The sequence below is a fragment of the Lingula anatina genome, chromosome 2, assembly GCF_051362555.1.
Source record: "Lingula anatina isolate TDL-2025a chromosome 2, LinAna3.0, whole genome shotgun sequence".
In the NCBI taxonomy this organism is placed as follows: Eukaryota; Metazoa; Brachiopoda; class Lingulata; order Lingulida; family Lingulidae; genus Lingula; species Lingula anatina.
In genome coordinates, this window is record NC_141768.1 from 39,402,799 (window position 1) to 39,425,702 (window position 22,904).

The following is a 22,904-nucleotide window of genomic DNA, read 5'->3' on the forward strand; positions in this document are numbered from 1 at the left end:
TCACTATCACAATCTATGGCACTTTTGGTTGATATATGAACCTGCTCACAACATTGCTATATATATATATACTTAGAGGAGGAGGAACAGAGAGACATATTCAGTAATACATAATATCAGAATCATAGCTGGAACTTTATTATTGTTTTAAGCATAAAAATAATTTTTGTTGAAAAAATTTAATTGTTTGCACGAATTTAGTTTTTAACTAAATGTCAGTCTGGTAAAAATCTCAGTGTGGAGGGAGATTAATCCAGTTTCCTCACACTTACATTGTTAATGTTTAATTGTCAATTTAACATAAAAATCTATAGTTCTGCCTGTTTAGAAATATTCAGTAACATAGTTAGTCACAGTGATTCTTCTCTAGCAAATTTATCTTGGTTTAAGTTGTATATAATACATTGATGTATGTGTGTATGTCATCTTGTGTGTGTGTGTGTATGTATATATATGTATGCAGCTGAGATTCAGTTACTACAATATTTTTGTGACTTGAGTTTTAATCCATGAAAAGGTCTCTACATAATGCAACACCTTAACACTTGAAACATTGAATGGCTTGGCTATGATATGGCATTCTTTGAATTTATAATATGCATATGAATTTGGAATCATGTAATTGTAGGTACGTCACTAGTTTTATACAAATTTGATTGGGCCCTAGTTTGACATGAGCTAATACTAGGACATTCATTCCAGTGAACATGTATGATGAATTTACCCAGAAATGTTCTATCCTTTAATAACATTCACTGAAATGATCACTTTTCTTCTAAGTAACTTGAAAGTGAAAATTGATCAATAATGTGGAAATCTGTTGGAAAACCATTTTGTGATATTATATTATTACATGTAAACATAAAATAGAAGCTGGGGGAATCTGTTAATTAGCCAGTTTGAATTACTTATATGAATAGATTGATGTGCTGCTATGGCTTATTTGAAAATTTGGTTTCTTGTGATGTGATCTGCTAAAGATAATCAAAGAGACACATTCAAAAACATTAGACCGTATCATTCTAGATCAGAGCAAAAAATACATTCAAAACCTCTATTTTGTCATGCGTAATCAAACACTGGTGCTACACGAGTTTGTTTTAGTGTCATTGTGTATTACAGAGCACTTAAATTTCATACTGAATTTTCTATTTTCACCAATGGTGAAGTCATGAATCTTCTGTGCTGAATTAAGTTTTATGAAATGGAACCAAATGGTTATACAAATAATTGCTGCTTAAAGGGATAATAACTCTGTGTGAGATCTATATTTCACAATAAAAACATTGTGAACAACTCAGAAATATATTGTTTTACCACAAAAATGGCAGTTATAGCTATTAGTCTGATATCTGAGCTTCTCTTTAGACCACGTGACCTCCATTGATAGCTATACTCTGTTATAATCTCTTAAGAGATTATAACAAAAAACTAACTTTTTAGAAAAAAAACAGGGACTAACTTTGAATGTAAAAATGGATTCATTAACCATTGGTAAGTATGGGAAAATTGTTGTTTACTCTAGTAAAATTCATTTTTTAGCCAAAACAAAGAGTTATTAGCCCTTTAACATCAAATGTGAATTAGGATGCGAGGCTGAAGTCCAGCCTAAAGGGCACATTTTGTCAGATTGTTTTTGAGAAGACTTGAGTTTTGAGACGGAAGAAAAGCAAATGTAGTTGGGTCAAATTTGTCATGTGTGCTATATGCTCTGTAAATAGGAATGTAATAAGATCCTAATTCTACTAAGTTCTTGGCATTTTGTTTCATACCTTGTGGTGTGTACCTTGCAATAAAGTGCTACTATTACAGAATTTATGGTTATCCTTTTTTATCTGCAGATACTGATGTTGTGTAACCTTGACCATTTTCATCTATTCAGTGTTAAACAATAACGCCAAACCATTGTTTTTCTTGAAATTTTAGTGATATATTTTACGGCAATGGTTAAAATGCAAGTCAAGTAAAAGATATGCATAAAATGTAATTGTTCGTGGTTTGTGATTTTACCTTATACAGTTTGGTTTGCCCCTATATTATATAACAGCAAACTTATGACCACTGATGAGTGCCTTGTTTCAAATGATTAAAGTGGAATATTTTGATGGAATTAGCAAATCAATTTAAAATTTCAGTTCATAAACGTTTCGTTGAGGAGAATTATGTGGATCATCAGGTCTACCACTTAGGGTGCACTCACAATGTAACTATTATAGTAGGTAGTTTGAACTAACTCACAAGAGTGTGGACTCTTGCTGAATGCAATCCGATTAACAGATTAATTTCAGCCCAGCAGAGTACTGCAGTTGATTAGTTTCTACTTTAACATGTGCCCAGAACCATACCAGGGACTTCCCTTCCCAATCTGAAATACCATATATCTTTTCATTTGCTCCCAATGTCATCGTGGCAGACACATACTAACAACAACAGCATTATTTTAATAGAACAACACATAATTTATTCACAATGTTATGTACAATCTATTTTTTAATGAACTGACCCTTTCTTACAATGCTAAGAAAAATTAAACTTGGTGGTGTTGGAAGGAGTAGGAATCTTTTATCCTTACACCAACTTAATTCTGACAATAAGAGCTGCAGTGTAGATCCATAAGACCCACTTTTAGTCTGGGTTCCCATCCCTAGATCGATCTAACAGGATCAGTCTATCTCCACAGGGTTTCTCGCTAAATTGCTTTCAGCTTAAGTGGCTTAGATGTCTGGGACGCCTACTAAAGCTGCTAAGCAATAGTTAATTACCCACTATGAGCTTCAGTAGGCGTGACAGACATCTAAGCCATCTAAGTTGATTGCAATTATCTCCCCTTGGAGATAGTTCGATCCATAGTACGATAGGGTCTGGGAATGGTCTCATAGTACAGGGAATTGGATACACAAAAAAAAAAAAAAGCATAAAAGCTCCGAGTAGCAGTTGTATTTTGCAAAAACAAAAAAACACACTGACAAATCACATAGACTCTAAAATTTGGCCTCATCTAAACTCCTCCATTTCACACCTTCAAGTGCCAAAAAACCAAATAAATATACTATTTCTTTGACAAAAAAATAGCTTTATTTTCACTATCCCAAGAGATAATGTTAATACTTTGCTTACTTATCTTTTACCAAGTGTCTTCTTCTCAAAGAACACATTTTATGCCCAGTCTGCATGAACCTGGTTTTTCACGATACAATTCTTATATAGAGTACATTGGAATAAAACAAACATTAGATCATTAAATCATTTAGATTGGTTTCAGCAATTAACTATTGTCATCAACATAAGCCTCTTGCTGCAGCAAGGCTGGATGTCTGTTGTTTATAGCATAATATTTTGAAATCAAGTTTGGCACGAATTGATAACAAAAAGCAGATAAGAATTATTGATGAGAAGAACTGATGCAGAGGCTTCTTAACCGTCTTCACACACAGCAGTACAGTGATTAAAACAACATTTTTGATAACTGGAAATGGAATGCTAAATATGATTACCAAATAACCAAGTAACAATACATTAAATAGTAAAACCCACAATACAACATGAAATTTAATTAATTAAAGCATAGCCTAACTAGAATCTAAAAGCAGAAACTAAAGCCATTTTCAGCTGTTCTTTTCTGAAAGACCCTCCAACAAAACTTAAAAATAAACCCTGCATCCCTTCCAGATATCTCACTACCTGACACCAAATACTAGAATTAAGGATTCCTAATTAAATACACCATCCCTTATCCTGTAAAAAATGTACAGTGCAGATATCTATCCCATTCCACACTTATTCCTGAGAGCTACACAGCACTTGAATCACATCTTTCCATTGCATCCATGAACTTAAGTAAAATCCAAAGCATGCCTCAGTCATGATTTGAAAAAATGCATTCAATTTAATTAATTTCAAACATTTCAATCTCAATGTCATTCAATTATCAATTAAAAAGTAAATATGACCTTGAGAAATGTTTTATATGCACAAGTCTTTGCTGCCTTTCTGTTGAATAAACCTTACATAAACAATGTTTAAACAATATACAACATTCATTCAGTTTGCTTCTTTTGAAAAATCTACACTTAAGAACTTGGTGAGCATCATTCAATAGAAAGAAAATGTTTCCATAATTCATGATTTTCCGAAAATATATACTGCACAGGGCAAAGAGATATGCCAAGTTTTTGAACTATGAACAAAAAAAAAATCCACTAAACAATAGGTCTTATCAACTTTCTATCAGAAGAAAGTAAAAGTGTGACATAATTGGACTCTAGATTTTCTATACCACTTGTGTTATAAACTATCATAAGACAGGAAAAACCTCTTGGAGCTTAAGAAAATTCATCTTATCAACTATCTATTCTGTTCAATCTCTTTTTTTATTTTGACTCAGTGCTAGACTACCTAAAGTGATCCATTCCATTAAATCTATGCCAATATCCCTTAATGTGTGTAATCAAATGATCAGGATTTTCAAAACCCTGATAAACAAAATCCTGAAAATGGAATCAATAAAATCCATTTCTACACCAAAACTCACATAACTGCACGAAGAAGTTAATTAGTGGCATCTCCAATGAATCAAACAAGACCTTCTAGGTATATAAAAGCAAACCATGTGGAAGTGAATCTGACAGTTATATGCCTCTTCTTCCATTGTGACCTTTACAAACATCAGTTGCATGCCAAATTTAACCCAACATCCTGTAACAACATATCCAACTTCATCAAAGTATTTCATGCAAGTTATGAGTTTGTGCATATCAACCTTTCTAAACAACAAAGATCCCTGGACTCTGCCTGATCAGAGCTAAATAGAAGAGATATACGACCACAATTGAATGAAGCCTAGAGTGTGAACACGCATACACACAACAGGCGCATTCACATCTGCTCTATGCAGAGTGAGCCGAACAGAAAATGACTATTTCTTTTCTAACTGCCCCTTCTTTCAATGATTTTACCCTTCACAACTACACTAAAAACTTCACTCAAGAAGTAGACAATTTCTTACAAGAACGATATGTAACAGACCTACTAACAGAGCAACTAACATTTTGACTAACTTTTCACTAACTACAGCAGCAGGATTGACCTTGGAAAAAAAAACCCTGCATATTTATTCATTATCACTCCTAAGCATATAATACAACAATTCTGATATTTTAAATCTTAATTTCTAAATAAACTGATTATTTTCAATTTTTGAAGGCACACCTGTAAGAAAAATCATGCCGTAGACCTGCTGCAGCAAGAAATACCACAATGAATGAAAAGCTGCCTTTCAAAGTGTTGTCTTCGTTCTTAATTTTTTAATGAGATAATTGCAGAAATTACAAGAATGCAGTGATACATAACACTTCAAAAAGCCTCAAAGACAATATGTGCTAGAGATTCATCAATTATCATGAACATCAAATTTGCTTTTAAGCTACTATCTAACTCATTCAACAAGTCTCGTGCAGGTGAACCCAAATAGAATGGAATAGAGGGAAAAAAACTCATCAAAGTTACTCGGTACATGAAAGTGTACTACCTGACACATTATTTGGTAATCGTAACATAGGAACCTATAAAGCAACATTATTTATCAGTAGTTTGTGTCAAACTTGTCTGAGAAAAAGACTTAAACATTAGATATCTTGACAAATGTTATCCAACAGTAACTTAGTCATGAAAAGGGACATATTTAATATTCCATTATACCCGGAAATTTTTTTTGAAAAGTCTTCTGTAAGACTTGGCATCCTGTTCACTAACCATCCACAAAATGGTATTTGGACACTTCAGTAAAAAGAAACATTAAGCCCTTTGAGAAAGGAAACAAATGGGGATCAACTGAGACAGTCTAAAGCCTTTAGACTTGTGACTTAGTGTAAAATCAAGTGAGTTTCCACACAGTTTCACCCTTATCACTGAAAAGTTAACCCCATCTTACAAGGATTCTTGCAAGTTTCACAGTTTTGGGTGACTTAAGGAGTGCTGATAGCCTCCTTTGAGTCTATCTCAGAGGATCCCCATTTAAATCTTCCAATTGTTTTCTACTAGATTTAACAAATTTCTCATACTGATGTGTGAAATGATATATTAATAGAACTAAGTAAAGCGTTAACATGCATCCTGCCATATATATGGCAAACAAACAAACAAACAAACAAACAAACAAACAAACAAACAAAAAACTGACTTGATGATTATTACCAAACTGTCTAAATCCAAAATTACATTAACAGGAACCTTGTACTCTATTAATTTCCATTTATCAAAATATTTTCAAGCTAAAGAATATCACAATAAATTTTATAATACATACATACAATATACTGGAAAAGAAGACCAGTTCCTCAATTGTCAACAACAAAACAAAAAGGAAAAGAAGAGTTGGTTGACTAAAGATAAAAGTTGGAAACGGACAAAATTATAAACCACAAGAATAAAGTGTAAACATCATAAAAGCTAGACATTAAATATACATGTCAATAAATTAATTTAAAAGCTAACAATAACTGGCTGAATAAAACCACATACAGTAATGATGATTATTTATAGCTCCTTCAAACACCATTTGATTCTTTCCTGTTTCTAAAAGAAAAAAAAAAAAAAAAAAAAAAAAAAAAGTGGGAAATGACTACTTTAACTAAGCTAAGGGCTAAATGTCATATTGGGTCTCATTTTCTGCAGCTTCTGTGATATCAACCACTGCAAATAGCAGTTGATCATAAAACAGATATTTCATAAAAGGGAGCAGAGGCATTCTGTTTCCTCAAATTATTTTATACTTTTGTCCTATATAATCGCAAATAACAATGACTAGTGTCGAAAAGTGGCATACATGTACATGTATTTATAAAAACAATTAAACAACAAACAAAAAGATTATTGCAAAATTTAAAGCATGTTCCTTTATCTTTTTTGTGTCACACATTCAAAACAACTTCTCATTACATTAACAAAACATATCTCATAATTTGGTTAATCACCATTTTTGACTTTCAAAAACCTGAATTCAAAGAGTCACAAATTAAATATTTAAAAAAAAGTACAACAACACAAAACACACACCTCCCCAGTATGACATACAATATTGAACATAAAGGTAACCACTTTCTGTTACAAACATTTAACTGAAGAAAAAAAACCCAAACAATCAAGGAGTTCCCAGCAATATAAGATAACTTCCAAACACAAAATACCATCCTAACAAGCCATAACTATCACTATTCTCTTCTTGTACGCTTTGGTCTGGCGCCACCTACTTCCACATCAAATCCCCTCTTACTGGTGTGTTTTAAATGGACTTGAGATTGGGCTGTCAGCTGCAATTTTATGGCACTAGCGTTCATTTTAGTTGCTGTTAGCAAACTCTTTAGTCCTTTCATTTTCTCACTGTGCAGCACAAGTCCATGCTGTCCATTGGCTGCTGCAGTCAGACCAGAAATCGGTGTCTCTCTCTGTGACCTGGCACTGGCGGGTCTGATCATTCCTTTGAATAACTTAAAATCTGCAGGGCTTTCTGCCTTAAGCATAGAGTCCATGGTCATGCCTGCAAAAGGACTGCTGTTGGTTTTAGAGCTCAAAAATTCACTGATTTCAACTTTAGCTTCACTGTTGAAAGGTTCGCCACTCCCCAACAAGTAGTCTGGGTTGAGAATAGATTCTCCACATGCCTGTGCTAGAGCTGCAATGTTAGGGTTAGGTGTCTCATTCTGCGAACCCTCACCCACCTTGGATGCTAGTTCCTCGATAGTAGACTTGATTTGTTCTTCTTTTTTATCCTCCTCTGACTGTTCTGGGAATTTTGCCTTTTCCTGATTATTTCTCACTTCTCCACCACCATTCACAGCATTGGTCGGGGCCTTTTTGGGTCTGCCCCTTCCTCTTTTAAGGACTTTACTTTCACCAACTAATTCTTTTGCTACAGATGACACCCTTTCACTTTTCACTTTATCCCCCACTGCTTTTTCTTCTGCCTCTTCATCATCTTCTTCATCATCATCATCTTCATCGTCCTCCTCCTCCTCATCCTCACCATCTCTTTCACCCTCAGCATGAACTTCCATATTTTCTCTGACTTTGGGGTCAAATCTGGACAGAGTGTAGACCAGCTGCTGTGCCCAACCCACATGTAACACTGGAGTGGAACTGCCTTCCTCCCACTGACATATCCCATCATAAAACTGGAGCAGGTACGAGTAGCAGTCAGGGTCATGGAGAATGTGTGTCTGATTGTACTGGCTAACGGAGGGTGCTGCAATCACCACTGCTGCATCTTCTAGTCTGGGTTTTGATTGTGTCTCAGCAGATGTGACAGCTCTCACAATATTTGGTATCATGTCATTGGCAATCTCCAAGAATTCTTTGTATATTTCTTCATCTTCCCTGTTGTAGTTGAACCTATAAAATAGTATAAGTCAAATCATATATACAGGTAAATGCATGCACTAATATTGAATCAAACTTAAAAGTACCAAGTATGGACTAAAATCGCAGCTAAGAGTATCTATTCATTCTACCTCGACTAAAAGAAATGTGTTGTTCTGGAGAATGTGAATAACAGAGTTTTTTTTAGTAAATTTTATAACCAAAAATTATAATCAAGGTCTTTACTGTACCAGGTACATTGGAAAGATACATGCACAGGAAACAAGAAGCAGTTTCTTTACAAGAATAAGAGCTTGCATTTTCATATTAAATTTTGGTTTATATCCTAATAAATATTTTAGTATCAGTATATCTTGACATCAAAGAAAACTGTTTGTAAAGCTTCACAATTTATGGAACAGAGCAAATAATTACAATTTTATTTTTAAAATTAAGCAATTATTATAAAAAATGATACTGAGATAATGGTATCAAAGAGCAAAAAGGTTGATTTTTACAAAATGTCCCCACAACATAAAATAACAACTTTGGATGAAATGCCTCATGTTCTGTTTAAATATCCACTACACCTTATAAAATTATCACAATTATCAAAATAACATAAAGATCACAAATCAACACCATGGACGTGATCAGGAGGGACCTGAAAATTGGCAATGCTGTGCAATTATCCCAGAAAAGTTAAAAAACAAAGTGAAAAAAAATAAAATAAAATCAGGAAAAAAAACCTGAAAAAGGACATATAACAAACCTTTTGATAACACTTGCTGCATCTGCCCAGTACTTCAATGCTTCCTTGTAATGCTTCTTCCTGTACATGTAGGCAGCCATGTAGGTGTATGGATACACATGATGATTGTCGTAGTATGTTCTAGCAGTGTCTATGGCTTCCTTGAACAGTTCAATGGGGGTGGGTCGACCTGAAGTGGGCTGAATTTCTTCCAAATCTCCTAGATTTCCAAGAGCCATAGGGTAGCTAAAGAAAACATTGAACTCGTTGTTGTTTATTATTTCAAAAATGACAAATGACTAGAAAAAACTCAGAGAGCACAAACCTCTGAGATGACAGTTCAATTCTCTATATTAATTAATTTATCTTATGGTAATGAATCATCACCAAAATCTAAGCAATTCCAAGTTCCTGAGTAAGCCTGGAATTTTATCAAAATCCATCCATAAGGTTTAAAGTAATTCTCTTAAATGAAACCATCAAAGCTAAAAATATAATCTCCATACACAAAGTGGGGGTAAAGAAACAAAAATTTATTTTCATCTGAACTAATTCCTGGAGGGGCCTCATCTGCATCAACCTGACAATGGTCCAGGTCATAAAAATTCAAAGTTCATTTGCTCAGCAATTAATACTGAACATCCCAAATGAAAGAAAAAGTATCCTTGTCCTTATGACTCACCGTTTCAGAAAACCCATGTCATACAACAGCCATAGCAGTTCCTATAAAATAAAATATCAAATAGTCAGTCACACGTACAATCATCAGTCAGACAATGTATTATAAATTAATGTACTATTATGTAATTTATTCAGGGAGTCCAGATGCAAGGCAAACATCTCACACTTTTGCATAACAATATCACATTGTTTGATGACATTTGTCCATTATCAGCACATCCTCTACTTGAATTACAAGCATATCAGTAAATTGGATATTTTGCCGAGATGCACTTCCTCAAACTAATCAACCATTATCTGACAAATCCGTAACTAATGACATTGAGTCACCTCTGACAACAGTTTGGAAATCCTGACCTATAAAAGTGTGCTTAGTTTCAAATAAGATATCAAACTGACTTAAATCAAATCGGTGTATTCTTTTTAAAAATAAAGAAAAGAAGCAAATAAATGCCGATATTTAACATTTCTGAAACTACCATTTAAGCATGACTATAAATGAATGAGTATGGATGCAGGTATCATATAATATATTATTTGTTCTTTTTTCTATGGTATTTGCATTAGTAAATGAATATCAACCTTTATAACAGTAAGAGTTTTCAATGAAAAATCCATTATCGATGTGCATTTTATAAGCAATGCTTTCAACAACTAGTTACAATGCGCACATTCATAGGCAGTTTTGATTTATTGTTCATATACGTAGGCTAGGGCTAATTGAAAACCCCATGAGAAATAACCACAAGCAGCAGAAATATCCGATGACTGCCTGCCCACACAGAGAAGATAAGGTTTGCACATACATATAAAGTTTCATCACATGTAAATGAAAATAAATTTACTGTAAAAAGTGATCACATTTGATCACTTTACCTCCAACTTTCCACTGTAAAGGTGAAATTAAATAGTTCTGTAAAAACTTTACATACGAGCATGATGCACCCCTCCCCCCCCCCCCCCCCCGCCCCCAAGTTATTAAGCAAAATCTCACCTGTTGCAGGTCTCCCAACTCTACACTATCTGTGCTTGCATTAATGGAACAGTTGATACCAGAGACCAGAGAGGCTACTTCTAGTTTTCTATCACAGACTACAGGGTGTCCATTAAGGTACAACCAACTCTTCTCAGCCACGCCCATACTAATTGACTGACCTCTCTTGTCTTCATTTCCCTTGCCTTCAACAAACAGAAAAAGGTTTCCACTTTTTATTTCATGAATGGGTCAAAGAGAGCAAGAATATGCATTTATTTCACTTCATTTGATTTTTTAATTAATAAATATACTGCAACAGAATCAAACGACAGTTTAATACATACAGATATACAACAATTGTTTATCGGTTATCAACTTTTACAAAATTGCTTTTTGACATTTAATCACAACATAGGTTTAATATTTCGTTTTTGCACGTACAGCATATGTAATAATCAAGCAGGAAAAGTTTTTAATACAGGTGTGCGACATAATACAATTCATTAGTTCTTTGATATCGACTAATTACTACTAACATTAACATTTACTTTCAACTTAACAATATTGAGAAAATTATCACTGTGTGAAGGATATTACCATGCCAGGTAACCTCTGCTGTCTCCTCTCCGTTCTCCCCAAACACAACCCAGGCATGGTCTTCTGAGAGAGCTAGGTGGACATCGGTCAGTCCAAGGACCTGGCAAGCTGCCACAACTGAATAGGCAAGGCCAAAACAGTCCAATTTGTTACCTAGAACAAACAGCAAGCACCACTTAAGAATATCAATAGGGAAACATGATTCTTATCAGAATTCCCCATATTACACCATTTTTCTGGAAACTAGCCAAGACTTCAATAACAAAACTGAGAGAACCCTCCCAGAAAGAATTATCAATCATGTACTAGGATTACTAAGGTGATTATGAATAAGAATGTAATCGATTCACTGTTAAATGCAACAGCAGAGACTAAGAGTTCTCTTTATAAATACTTTCTCTGATAATCATCAAAACTAAATGTTGATGGATATGCAGTCACATTTTCCAAAAAAATCAAAGTTGTGCATCATTTCATGCCGTCTGTGCCAAACAAAATGGGTACGAAAATTTATAAACTGCTCGTATTAAATAATTTTTATTTTAACACTAGCACTCATAAATTTCATTATGGCCGGGCTATCTGTACACCCATTTCGTTTAATACTAAAGCATACTCTTTTATCTTAGAACATTAAAAGCACAGGCACAGCTTGCTTTTGTTTTTCACTTACAGATGGATTATTACATAATGCTTACACAATATATACACATGCATCTGAAAAATTAGTTTTTCACTTACAGATGGATTATTACATAATGCTTACACAATATATACACATGCATCTGAAAAATTAGCCAATAAAATGTTTCAAGGGTTTTCCAAAATTAAATTTTGGAATTTAAGAGGGTATTCAGAACAAGTTGATCCGCCGACTAACAGATCCGCAACTAAATATGGCTGACTCACTTAAAAGCAGCGCCCGTCTAATCCCCCTGATGGCCTCCCTGCCTCCACACTTGCCATCGCTACAGGATCCTAGCAATTAAAACTTGGCGCTAAGATTTATTCCGTTTAATGGCACACGTGGAGGTGGGGAGACCATCAGGCAATTAAGTGGTGCTGCTTTTAAGTGGAGGCAGCCATATTTAGTTGGCAGATCAGTTAGTCTGCGGATCATCTGTTCTGAATGCGCTGTAAGTAGAATTATTAACATTGGCTTCCAGGGAGTAACACAATACATTTGTTACCTATCCTAAACTCAAAATAAGAGGAGACAGATGATTTTGTCAAACTTTTATCAAAATTATTTTTTAGCACTTAGAAAACAAATGCTGTTGACAATACTGAAATAATGTGAAACTTCAATAACATTTGTTTTGAAAAAAGTCAGATTAAAAATGGTGGTCTAATTTATTTATAACTGATATAACTGGAATTCCAATAACTGGTCCTATTACACACAACCACAATGATTCCAACCTAATAAAGATTGCTCATGTTCTATATAAACCCCTTGGTTCTAAACTGTGCAACCAATTCCAGTGGTTATTATGTTTGGCTTCTGACTCAGCACAATTTAGCACCACATTAGGAAGTGATCTACTAAAATAAAGATCAGAATAATTAGATTTTGGGTGCTGTGAATGTGGTTTTTCTTTTGCAAGGGTTTTAAAATGGTCAAATTAATGAGATTATCAGGAAGTGATTCAAGCGCTATCTTCTATAAAAGTAAAAAAAAAAAGGATAGGAAGACACGCCATCTGATACAGTGGAGGTCTTGTCTGCTTAATGTCCACTAAGGGTTCATTCCCAAAGACACTATTTGTTTAGGGAGATAGATCCAACTCTCTTGGAAATCTTGTTGAATGCAATCAGATAAACTGAATGGCACAGGACACATCTCCTCCTGATATTAAATAGAACACAGAAAAGCTGTTGACTATACAAGTACATTGGAAACAAAAGGCAGTATGATAATCTATTACACTGATTGCATTCAGCAAGAGTACCGGAGTTGGATCAATCTACACAGACCTAGAAATTGAAAGTTTTTTCAAAGACAGACAGTTTTTTATTAAATAGCACAGGCCTTAACCCCCAGTCAATGAATGACCATTTTGATGCACTATAAGTATTTCATTTCATTTTTGTTGGAAAAATTTAGATACTCTTGTCCCCTCTCCCCCTAGACTGCCACTGATATAGAGGATCTAGGAAAATCGAAGAGAGGTCCCCTCTTGGCTAATTAATTAAGGTGGCTGTCTTACACAATATGTAAGTACTGCACTAACATCTCATCGAGGGGAAACAAGACTTCCAGAAGTGGCGAGGTGAACCAATTTCTAGAACCTTAACCATTGGGAGAGTAGGAAAAGAAAACACACAGTTCAGGATTTATTCACATTAGAAATTACTGTTGAAATAGCTGTGATACTATGATAGAAAAGGATTTTACAAATGGGTATGTCAATATTAAGGATAATTTGTAAATTTACTTTCTACACAGCTACAGGTGCAGTGGTCAGCCATCTGTACATGACACTTATGCTGTTTAGTAAGGCTAAGTATGATTGCCTTTTTCTTTAGCCTATGACTAACAGATTGCTGACAATTTACCTCCCAGAATTGTAATTGCATATATTTCATGACACATGTAATTATTTTTCACATGCATAAAATATCATCTGAAAAACATGATAACATTAACTTTTCTGTTTTCTTTTTCATTCTTGATTTCATGTTTTTTTTAATGAATGGCACAGAGTCAGAGTGGTACCTGTAACCATAAAGAAACCTGAGGAATGTTTGCAACTGTGCTGATGTTTGCAAGTGAACAGAGTTTTCATGTTTATCAAAACTAACATAATCAATAAGCTTTGTAATAAAATGGAACTTGAGGAGGTGAGAAGTAAGGCGAGAACTGATAGTATATACATTTCAAGATAAAAAAAATTAAATACCACCTGAATGTTACTTTCATCTTTCACTTTCAGGCTAGTAATATGAGCATTTAAAAGTAAAAGGCAATGCAACAGGCTGATTATTTGTCATAAACTCCCACTGACACTGCCTTAATACACTTATTTGACATTTCACAAAACCACCAAATATGAACATGTTTAACCGCAGATACACTGTGTACAAGTAATCAATATGACGAACTGCGTATATACCCGTCAATAAACTGTACAGCGTCTGCAGGTGGGCTTTATCCTTGTAATAACTCCTTGACAGCGAGTTCCAAACCACGTCTGACACTCTTTTGATTAGCTGCCTTGTTGTTTTCCCCGCTGGGAATTGTGTCAAGTCTACTGATCCCCGTATCAAGCTCTCAAACCTACAGTACAGAGCTTCAACCGTCTGCAGATCAATGATAGGGAAGATCGGCTCCAAAGTTTTTGACAGATCAACGTTCTGTGGGAGTGCCCTGTTGACTGTCAGCGTATGTTCTATACTTCCAATAATAATAGACAACAGTGCCAAGTTAGGCTCATCTGTACAATGTAACTGGTCTCTGAATAACCTTACAACTGACTCGATACTTTGCAACGGAAAATGTTGTTTATCTCGATCGCGGAAGCCCGCCATCTTGAAATTGAACATGTGTGACGTATAAACTCTCGATGACAAACTCTTAGTCATTTTCGTAAATTACTCAGCTTTTTCATTAATTAATATCTTTTAAAAATACAACAATTTTATTCGTGCTGTTGTAATTGCATACACAATTAAATGAAAACTTAAAAAACGGGGTACAAACTATTTTTCTTTCGCCAAAAAGCACTTTGTACAATGTGCTTCCGCTTTCACTCATATCGAGGCTAAATCTTCAACATGGCTGAGAAAGAAGTGAGTGCCGCTGAAGGTGCGAGTAATAATTCCTCAAATACTGAAGTTGCTGCTACAGATGGCGGGGAAAACAGCCAAGAGACACAGGTACTCAAACGGTGTACTCTTATGATTGTTCAGAATTTATACATGTGCGTCATAGATTGTTAAATATTAAAGGCTTACCTTCAAAATCTGATTACTTTTGCCCATCCTGAATGTCATTGTCATGCTTTGGGTTGATGGCAAAGGAACTGTACTCTAAATGAGACTTGAGATGTGACATGAATTGTTTTGATTTTATGAATTATACAAAAATAGCCAAGGCATTGGGTTGGGTACTGAACTATGAACACCATCCACACTGTAAATTCAACTTATTTTTTAAAGAATAATAATCAACCAGGCTGTAGCACTCCAAGTAATGTTACATCAAAAATCAGCAAGTGATATGCAAAACTATTTTATTTTAATAACATGGACATTGATCAAAGTCACTGCATATCTGAATTTAGAAAGAGAAATGAGATATCAGACTTACAAGTAGAAGTGTTTTTGTTTCTTTTATACCCAAGGTCATTTATATGTTCTGGTGTTAGATTGAATTCTAAGAAATGCCCTTTCTCATGCTGAACAAATCAATATTTTCACTCTTCAATCTGTTTTCCAGGCAGCACCCCAGCAACCCCAGGCAAATGGCTGGAGCATGGTGAAAGGGTTTTTCTTCCGCTGTCTCGTCATTTATTTCATAAGCAGTCTTTTCCGTAGAGGTCAGCAACCACAAATGACCACCACTCCTGATGGAAAGTCAGTCCCAATGCCTACCAAACTTGTGGCACATAATATCTTTGAAAAAGGACAAATGATGGTAAAGTATTGGGATTTTTTTTTCTGATGAGAATGAAAAATAAAGGGGACAGATAAAGACCAATTAAGTCATTGAAAGTACTTTTTTAATGTAATACATATATTTAATGTTTAGAAAAAAAAAATGAAATATTGTCAATCTTTTGGAAGCCATATTTTATCTTTGGTATTTGGTATTTAATTCTAAATGTAAGGAAAAAATGCAAGTAAGTGTTTTATTGATAATTATTGTTGTTAAATTCATCTAAATCTTGAAAGGTTTCCAAGCCTATAACTTTCTACCTGGTCTTTTTATTTACAGGATATGTATGTGTATTTATCTGAGGATGAAACATTCAAAGATTTTGGTAATCCAAAAGCTTTGTTTTGGTTGGAAGAAGATTTGGAGTATGGAGATTGGACTTCTGGGGAAAACAAAGATGGAACTTACACAAAGGAAGCAAGAATTAAAACACCAGAAGTAAGAGTAATGGATATTCACTATATTAAGTGAGAGTAAATGCCCTGTTACACATTAAATTTATTATTATCAGCATCTTTCACACCACCTCCAAAATCTGCATGCCAAAAGAACAGCCAAATTCACTCTCCATGCAGCAGAAAAAAGCTTTAAAAGTGCATGTTCTTCAAATTACTAAGGTCTGTCATTTATATTAATTTAAATTCATTTATATTTCATTGATATCATTGTTTTGAATTTCAGAGGGTAATGAATAATGGTTCTTTATATCTCCATACTTATTTTGTGAAAAGAGGGAACTCACCCAACCCAAAAGATAAGGATACATATGATAAATGGTCCACTATTTATAAAAAGAAAAGTAAGTCATTTTAAAATTGATTTTGAATAATCAAGTATGAAAAAAATTTGTTACCTTACAATACATTAAATCCTGTTTTTATTATATTATTCTTGATTTAACAAAAAAATTATTATATATATCTCAAATGTGATGCAAATTTAAGGTTGATTAAGGTTTAAGGTTGATTAATTTTTTACATAAGAATGTAAGATTTAGATAAGTATAGTGTATTGTCATTATTGAGTTTTATATAAGATTTAAAAAATGTATTTTTATCATTTGATAAACATATATGCCAATGTATTATGTAACTTCAGTGCTGAATAAGTACAAGAAAAGAAAATTCCATTCACTGACAAATTTGCTGACAGGACAAACAGAAGCACACCCAGATCTCATCCAGGTAGGTTAAATGACAGAAAACAATGCTATTATTTTATTTTAATGAAGTTAACACTCATTTACTTAAGTGTGTCTGGATTTGTCCATTTATTTATTTAAGAATGTTGTACAATTACAGTTTGTTGACTGTCAGAATTGTAATAAATGTAATATAAGGGGATAGGAGTGCAAACATAGTGCCCCTGCCCTCCTTTTCACGCTTGTCACAGGAAGAAGTGATAATGGAGACATAGCTGATGTCAATTATTGTGAAGTGGTTAATTATATGATTTCAGAAAGAGAATGGTAGCAGCTTTGAGATTTTGTCTCACTGGCATCCCAACCTCACCATTAACTTACTGGAGGATTACACCCCCTGGACAGCAGGGGCAGTACCACAGCCACTGGATGAATGTAAGTATTATGTTATTATAGTGACACACTGTCTTATCATTATAATACAATGATGACCACACCCCCTGGACAGCAGGGGCAGTACCACAGTAACTGGATGAATGTAAGTATTATATTATTATAATGACACGTTGTCTTATCATTATAACACAATGATGACCACACCCCCTGGACAGCATGGGCAGTACAATGACCATTGGATGAAATTGTATTATCATAACAATTATAGTACAGTGATGACCATAGCATTAGTACACAACAGACTTAATCTTCAACTAAGTGACAATTGTGCTGTTTATTTAAATAAAATGAATATTGAATCCCAACTATTATTATGGAAGTTCAAACCACGATGATATGCTTATATTTATGAGAAAATGGCTAAACAAGTTTCAATGGATTTTCCTTGTTCTTCTTATGTGAGCAATGAAGAATAAAATCATGCAGAAGTATCACTGGTATAATGATTTAATTACAGTCGTAGAATTCCTTCCTGATGGTTCTAAATACTTGCCAATCCTGTACTACAATGATTACTGGAACTTGAACAGTGACTACCAGCCTATCAACGACACAGTGAAGTACCTGAACATCAGTCTCACCTACAGCCCTATCACTCTGTTCAAGTGGCAGCTGTATGCAGCACAGGGCATGAGGAATAAGTGGTACAGCAGTATCCTGGGAGATGACATGGTGGGAGAGTCGGACGAGGAGCAAGACTCACTCAAGGTGAATGACAGATAATTTATTGAGGTTGGATATTTTAACACTAAAAGGAGAACCATGTTACTTATTGCTTCTTAGGACTCGTACTACCTAGAATTAAAAAAAACAGCCTGATTCAGAATAGCTTATCTTTTGCAAAGTATTTTTGTGAATTTTTCATTTTCCACATATTGGCAATTTTTTGTGTATTTTTTATTTGAGGGGGGGTGGGGGGGGATTTATCATTCAAAATGTTATACTATATATGTTGCTCTTAAACAATCCATGATTATATATTGTCTTAGAAATTGAATGTCATTTTTTGTCTCTTCAGCGGACTTTCGTTGAGACAAACCCATACCTTTTAGCGCTGACATTTATAGTGTCCATTGTCCACAGTGTGTTTGAATTCTTGGCCTTCAAAAATGGTAATCTTAAAAATCCACTGATGTCTTAGTGCTCTCTTAACTAATTTCTCACTACATGATTTCTGACCAGATATAGTAGTTACGAAAAATGTCTTTTCTTCAGCTATTTACAAACATATATTTTTACAAAGTTAGCACATAAAACTACAGTGATAAGAAATCCACAAATTCTTTTAAATATTCTCAACTCATTCATTATTTAAATTTTTATTCTTTTCTAGATATTCAGTTTTGGAAGAACAGAAAATCCTTGGAAGGACTCTCTGTGCGTTCAGTGTTCTTCAACGTCTTTCAGTCACTGATAGTGGTTTTGTATGTACTTGATAATGAAACCAACACAGTAGTCAGGATCAGTGTATTCATTGGGCTGCTTATAGAGGTGTGGAAAATACACAAGGTCATGGACATCAAGGTAACCCAATATTGAGATTTTACATAAAATGGCTTTTTTGACAATGAGATATTAGCAATTATAATTTAACCACCATGAGAATGATTTGAATTTACCTGAAGTAGAAGATATTTTTGGCTCATGATGTACACTATGAACAGTTTACAAATGTAATGTAAACAGAATTGTTGGGATAGGTATCATTTGCTAGCACTTTGGTAAGAAATTGTCCCCTCTTTATTGCTTCAACAAAATGACTTTTATTTTTACAGACAGACCAAGAGAACAGAGTATTTGGCATCTTTCCTCGAATCTCCCTCCAAGACAAATCGTCCTATACAGAGTCCCACACAAAAGAGTATGATCAGGTAAGTGAAATTTGCATGAAAGTTAATGAAAAGCAATACATGCAGCACCCCATTAGGTTGTCCCAAAAATGTGCTCACTCATAAATTGTCCATTACTCTTCTATTTTATTTTGATTAACAATCCGATGAGTTAAAATATCATTAGAATAATAACATAATAACATGGCATAAAAGAAAATAAATGTTTTCAGAAAACAAACAAGCAAGCAAAAACATTAGTAATGGCCAGTCAAAGAATGAGTACATTTTTGGGACACTCTGTAGTTAAGAAATAAGACATTATATATAAGGTAGATAGTTTAATTCATCTTTAAACGTTTTAAACTTAAAAGTTTGAATTCCTGGCACTTTTCAAAAAGCCAGTTCTAGGAATACAAGTTAAAACTCGTGGGAAACAGACCTCTGTATCCCCACATGAAATAGTCAACCCATGTAGAATGAAACAACCTGTGCCAACTATTGTCATTTTTCTTATGGATGAATATAGGGGATTAATTGATGATTCATATTTAACATCCTTATGAATTTGCTGATTTTAGGCTCTGAATATGTGTATATGTAATTATAATTATTATTATGAATTATAGATGGCGTTCAAGTACTTGTCCTGGGCTCTGTATCCCCTGCTAGGAGGGTATGCTGTGTATTCTCTCATATATGTGGAACAGAAGGGGTGGTACTCCTGGGTGCTCAGTATGTTGTATGGATTCTTACTCACATTTGGTAAGTTAACAGCTGTCATTGTTTTATTTGCATTGCAAGACCACTGTAAAGTATGTGACAATTATTGCAAGATTCTGAAGGGAAAAGTCATTTGAGTTTTGTATTCTCTTCTTTTATGGATAAAAAAAATTAATAAATGGTAATGGATTAATGATAAGACCCATAAAATTTTGTTTACAATTTGAGGCACATACAATGTGATTAGAGATTGAACATAATCATATCTGGTTTTGTTTTTACAGGTTTCATTATGATGACTCCCCAGTTATTCATCAACTACAAGTTGAAGTCTGTTGCTCACCTGCCATGGAGAATGTTGACCTACAAGTTCCTCAATACTTTTATTGATGACATCTTTGCATTTGTCATTAAGATGCCAACCTTGTATCGTATAGGATGTTTTAGAGATGGTTAGTGTTTTTCCTTAAAATAGCTATGAACAAGCCTGCTCTTGGTTGTAAAAATGTCATATTAAAAATTATTTGAATATTTTTAGATAAGAAATATAATATACAATTGATAAATGTTATCTAAAAATAATTTTGCAAATGTGGTCTTGAAGTTTTTAGTTTAGGAAGAAAACATATAAGAGTGTTTGTTATATCTATCAAATTAAAATATTTCAGATATAGTCTTCTTGATATTTATCTACCAAAGATGGATCTATAGAGTTGATCCATCCAGAGTGAATGAGTTTGGGACTTCTGGAGAAATGGAGGAGACTGGTGCAATAGGAGCTAATGGTGATGCTCTACCAGCTGTAGAAGATGGAGAGCCTAAGGCCAAGGAGGACAAAAAAAGAGATTAGGATGAACAGTTCACCAGACCGGATGTGAAAATGCTGTCAAGTTGTGGTGCTGAATTACATCTTTGCCTGAAGTTGTATGCCACTGGACTGTTCTCACTTGATGTATTCTGAATAGGTTCTCATTGACCATAGGTTCACGTCCTTAATGTAGTGAATGTTGTACTAACAGATATGATAATGAAAATGAAAAAAAAAAACCTTGACTGCTTTTTGTGGAGAATTCATTGATCTGGTGAAGAATTGCCACAGTGACCCAAAATTTCAGACAGTGATGGCATATATGTCAATAAATCACCAGGGTTCCTCTTTTGGCTGTGGTGTTCAGTATGCAAAATGCATAAACATCATCTTTTACAAAACCACCAAAGACAATACTTTTCTCTATTAATATACCTTTAAAAACAATGTTGAGATCTGTAAAATGAAGATTCATCTTTTTTTTTTTTTCTAAGATGAAGTGCAAATTAGTAAGCAGTCTTCAACAATTTTTATAATTAATTGGTTCTTGATATATATCATGGTATGTAATTTTAGGTAGTCTCTGTGGACAATAAATGATAAAAATACAATTTCAAGTAAAATGTACTGAAAAACGAATGGTGAAAGTGTCTTATCAGAAAGTAACTAGATTTAAAGAAGCATGTCTCTGGGTCTATTTGAGATCTTTCAATGTAAGGCCAGTGGGAAGGAACTTATAGAGGGATAAAAAAAACCCCGAGGCTTTCCCTCAATTCCCATTATTACCGTATTACGGGTTTTATGTCCTCCATACATTTGCCCCCATTCTCTGTAAGCCTAAAAATACATTGAATTTTGGCCAGAAAAGTACCCTTAGTTCTGGTCCTTGTCTTTTTTTAGATGAGTGTTAAACAGAGTCCATGCCCATTTATTTATCTGCAAAGTTCTTTTGGGCTAGACTTTAATCTTTATCCTGTTAATTGTATTGCAATTTTGACAATGTGAAACAATATCAAATCTATAGCGAGTAAAAAATTCCATTTGATGGACTAACAACACCACAATCTGCCTCCACTGGGTCAATTACTCAATTCTCTACTGAAGATTGGTGGTGCCAAATTCAGATTATTTTTTAAATTGAATGCTTGGTTTATTTTACACATACCTGGGGCACGACATCAGTGTTTAAAATAATTTTTCTTCAAAAATTAAGATTGGCTTTCACCGTTTGTTAATAATGTAAATGCTATAACTCATGATCAACCTTACAGATCAAGTGTGGATTTAATAACATTTACAAGTATCGTTGGCTGAAAATCTTGCAATGTGAAGAGCATTGTTCTGCATAAAATGGAGGATAACGGTGGCCAGGTGGAATGTTGTGGGGAAGGGTTAGGTCTAGTTTAAATCCACTTTAATGTCAGTGTGTGCAGGCGTGTGTGAAAGTCACTATGCAACACTTTCTTTTAGCATGATTTTGTATGTACTGGAGTTGTGTATTGCATTGTGCATATTGAACAAAAGCTTCAGTCTGCATGATTCTCCTGCAGGTTGCCTTCATTTGACTTTTACACGAAACACTGATTGGATAAAAAATGGGATGAAGAGGAAAATGAACCAATCATTACCTAGGCTTAAATGACTCTCGTGTTGAACTTATGTACAGTCATGTGATGTTGAGAACCACCAAATTTGTAAATTTTCGTGTTTATTTTATTCCGATGTGACCATATGATAAGTTGGAGGTATGTAAAATAAAAATTTAAAAATCTGGTGGTGGGGGGGGCAACTTTATTATTATTTTTTCTATTTTAGCCATTTTGAGGTTGGTGGACTTTGAAAGACAAGTCATCAAAATTTTCTGCCTATTGACAAATAAAAAAGTCTTTAGGATCATGCATCATAGGAGAGATCAAATATGGTGAAATTA

At 34.2% G+C, this 22,904-nt stretch overlaps 2 protein-coding genes across 2 annotated transcripts; one reads left to right on the forward strand and one right to left on the reverse strand.

The window, feature by feature from the left end:
- Nucleotides 1-2,435: 2,435 nt before the first annotated feature.
- LOC106167181 (menin) lies at nucleotides 2,436-14,921 on the reverse strand. Its single transcript, XM_013545904.2, has 6 exons — nucleotides 14,474-14,921; nucleotides 11,358-11,510; nucleotides 10,779-10,963; nucleotides 9,786-9,826; nucleotides 9,125-9,349; nucleotides 2,436-8,385 (listed from the first exon to the last, which is right to left on the reverse strand). Exons 1-6 carry the CDS (start codon nucleotides 14,901-14,903, stop codon nucleotides 7,209-7,211), a joined length of 2,211 nt encoding a protein of 736 aa, XP_013401358.2. The 5' UTR covers nucleotides 14,904-14,921; the 3' UTR covers nucleotides 2,436-7,208.
- Nucleotides 14,922-15,052: 131 nt separating this feature from the next.
- Nucleotides 15,053-21,613, forward strand: LOC106167182 (putative lipid scramblase CLPTM1). The gene is made up of 13 exons (XM_013545905.2): nucleotides 15,053-15,236; nucleotides 15,799-15,996; nucleotides 16,297-16,455; nucleotides 16,699-16,816; nucleotides 17,116-17,201; nucleotides 17,476-17,593; nucleotides 18,072-18,322; nucleotides 18,633-18,726; nucleotides 18,948-19,138; nucleotides 19,390-19,485; nucleotides 20,073-20,208; nucleotides 20,451-20,618; nucleotides 20,835-21,613. The coding sequence occupies exons 1-13, from the start codon at nucleotides 15,135-15,137 to the stop codon at nucleotides 21,014-21,016; spliced, it is 1,899 nt and encodes a 632-aa protein (XP_013401359.2). The 5' UTR covers nucleotides 15,053-15,134; the 3' UTR covers nucleotides 21,017-21,613.
- The last annotated feature ends 1,291 nt before the right edge of the window (nucleotides 21,614-22,904 follow it).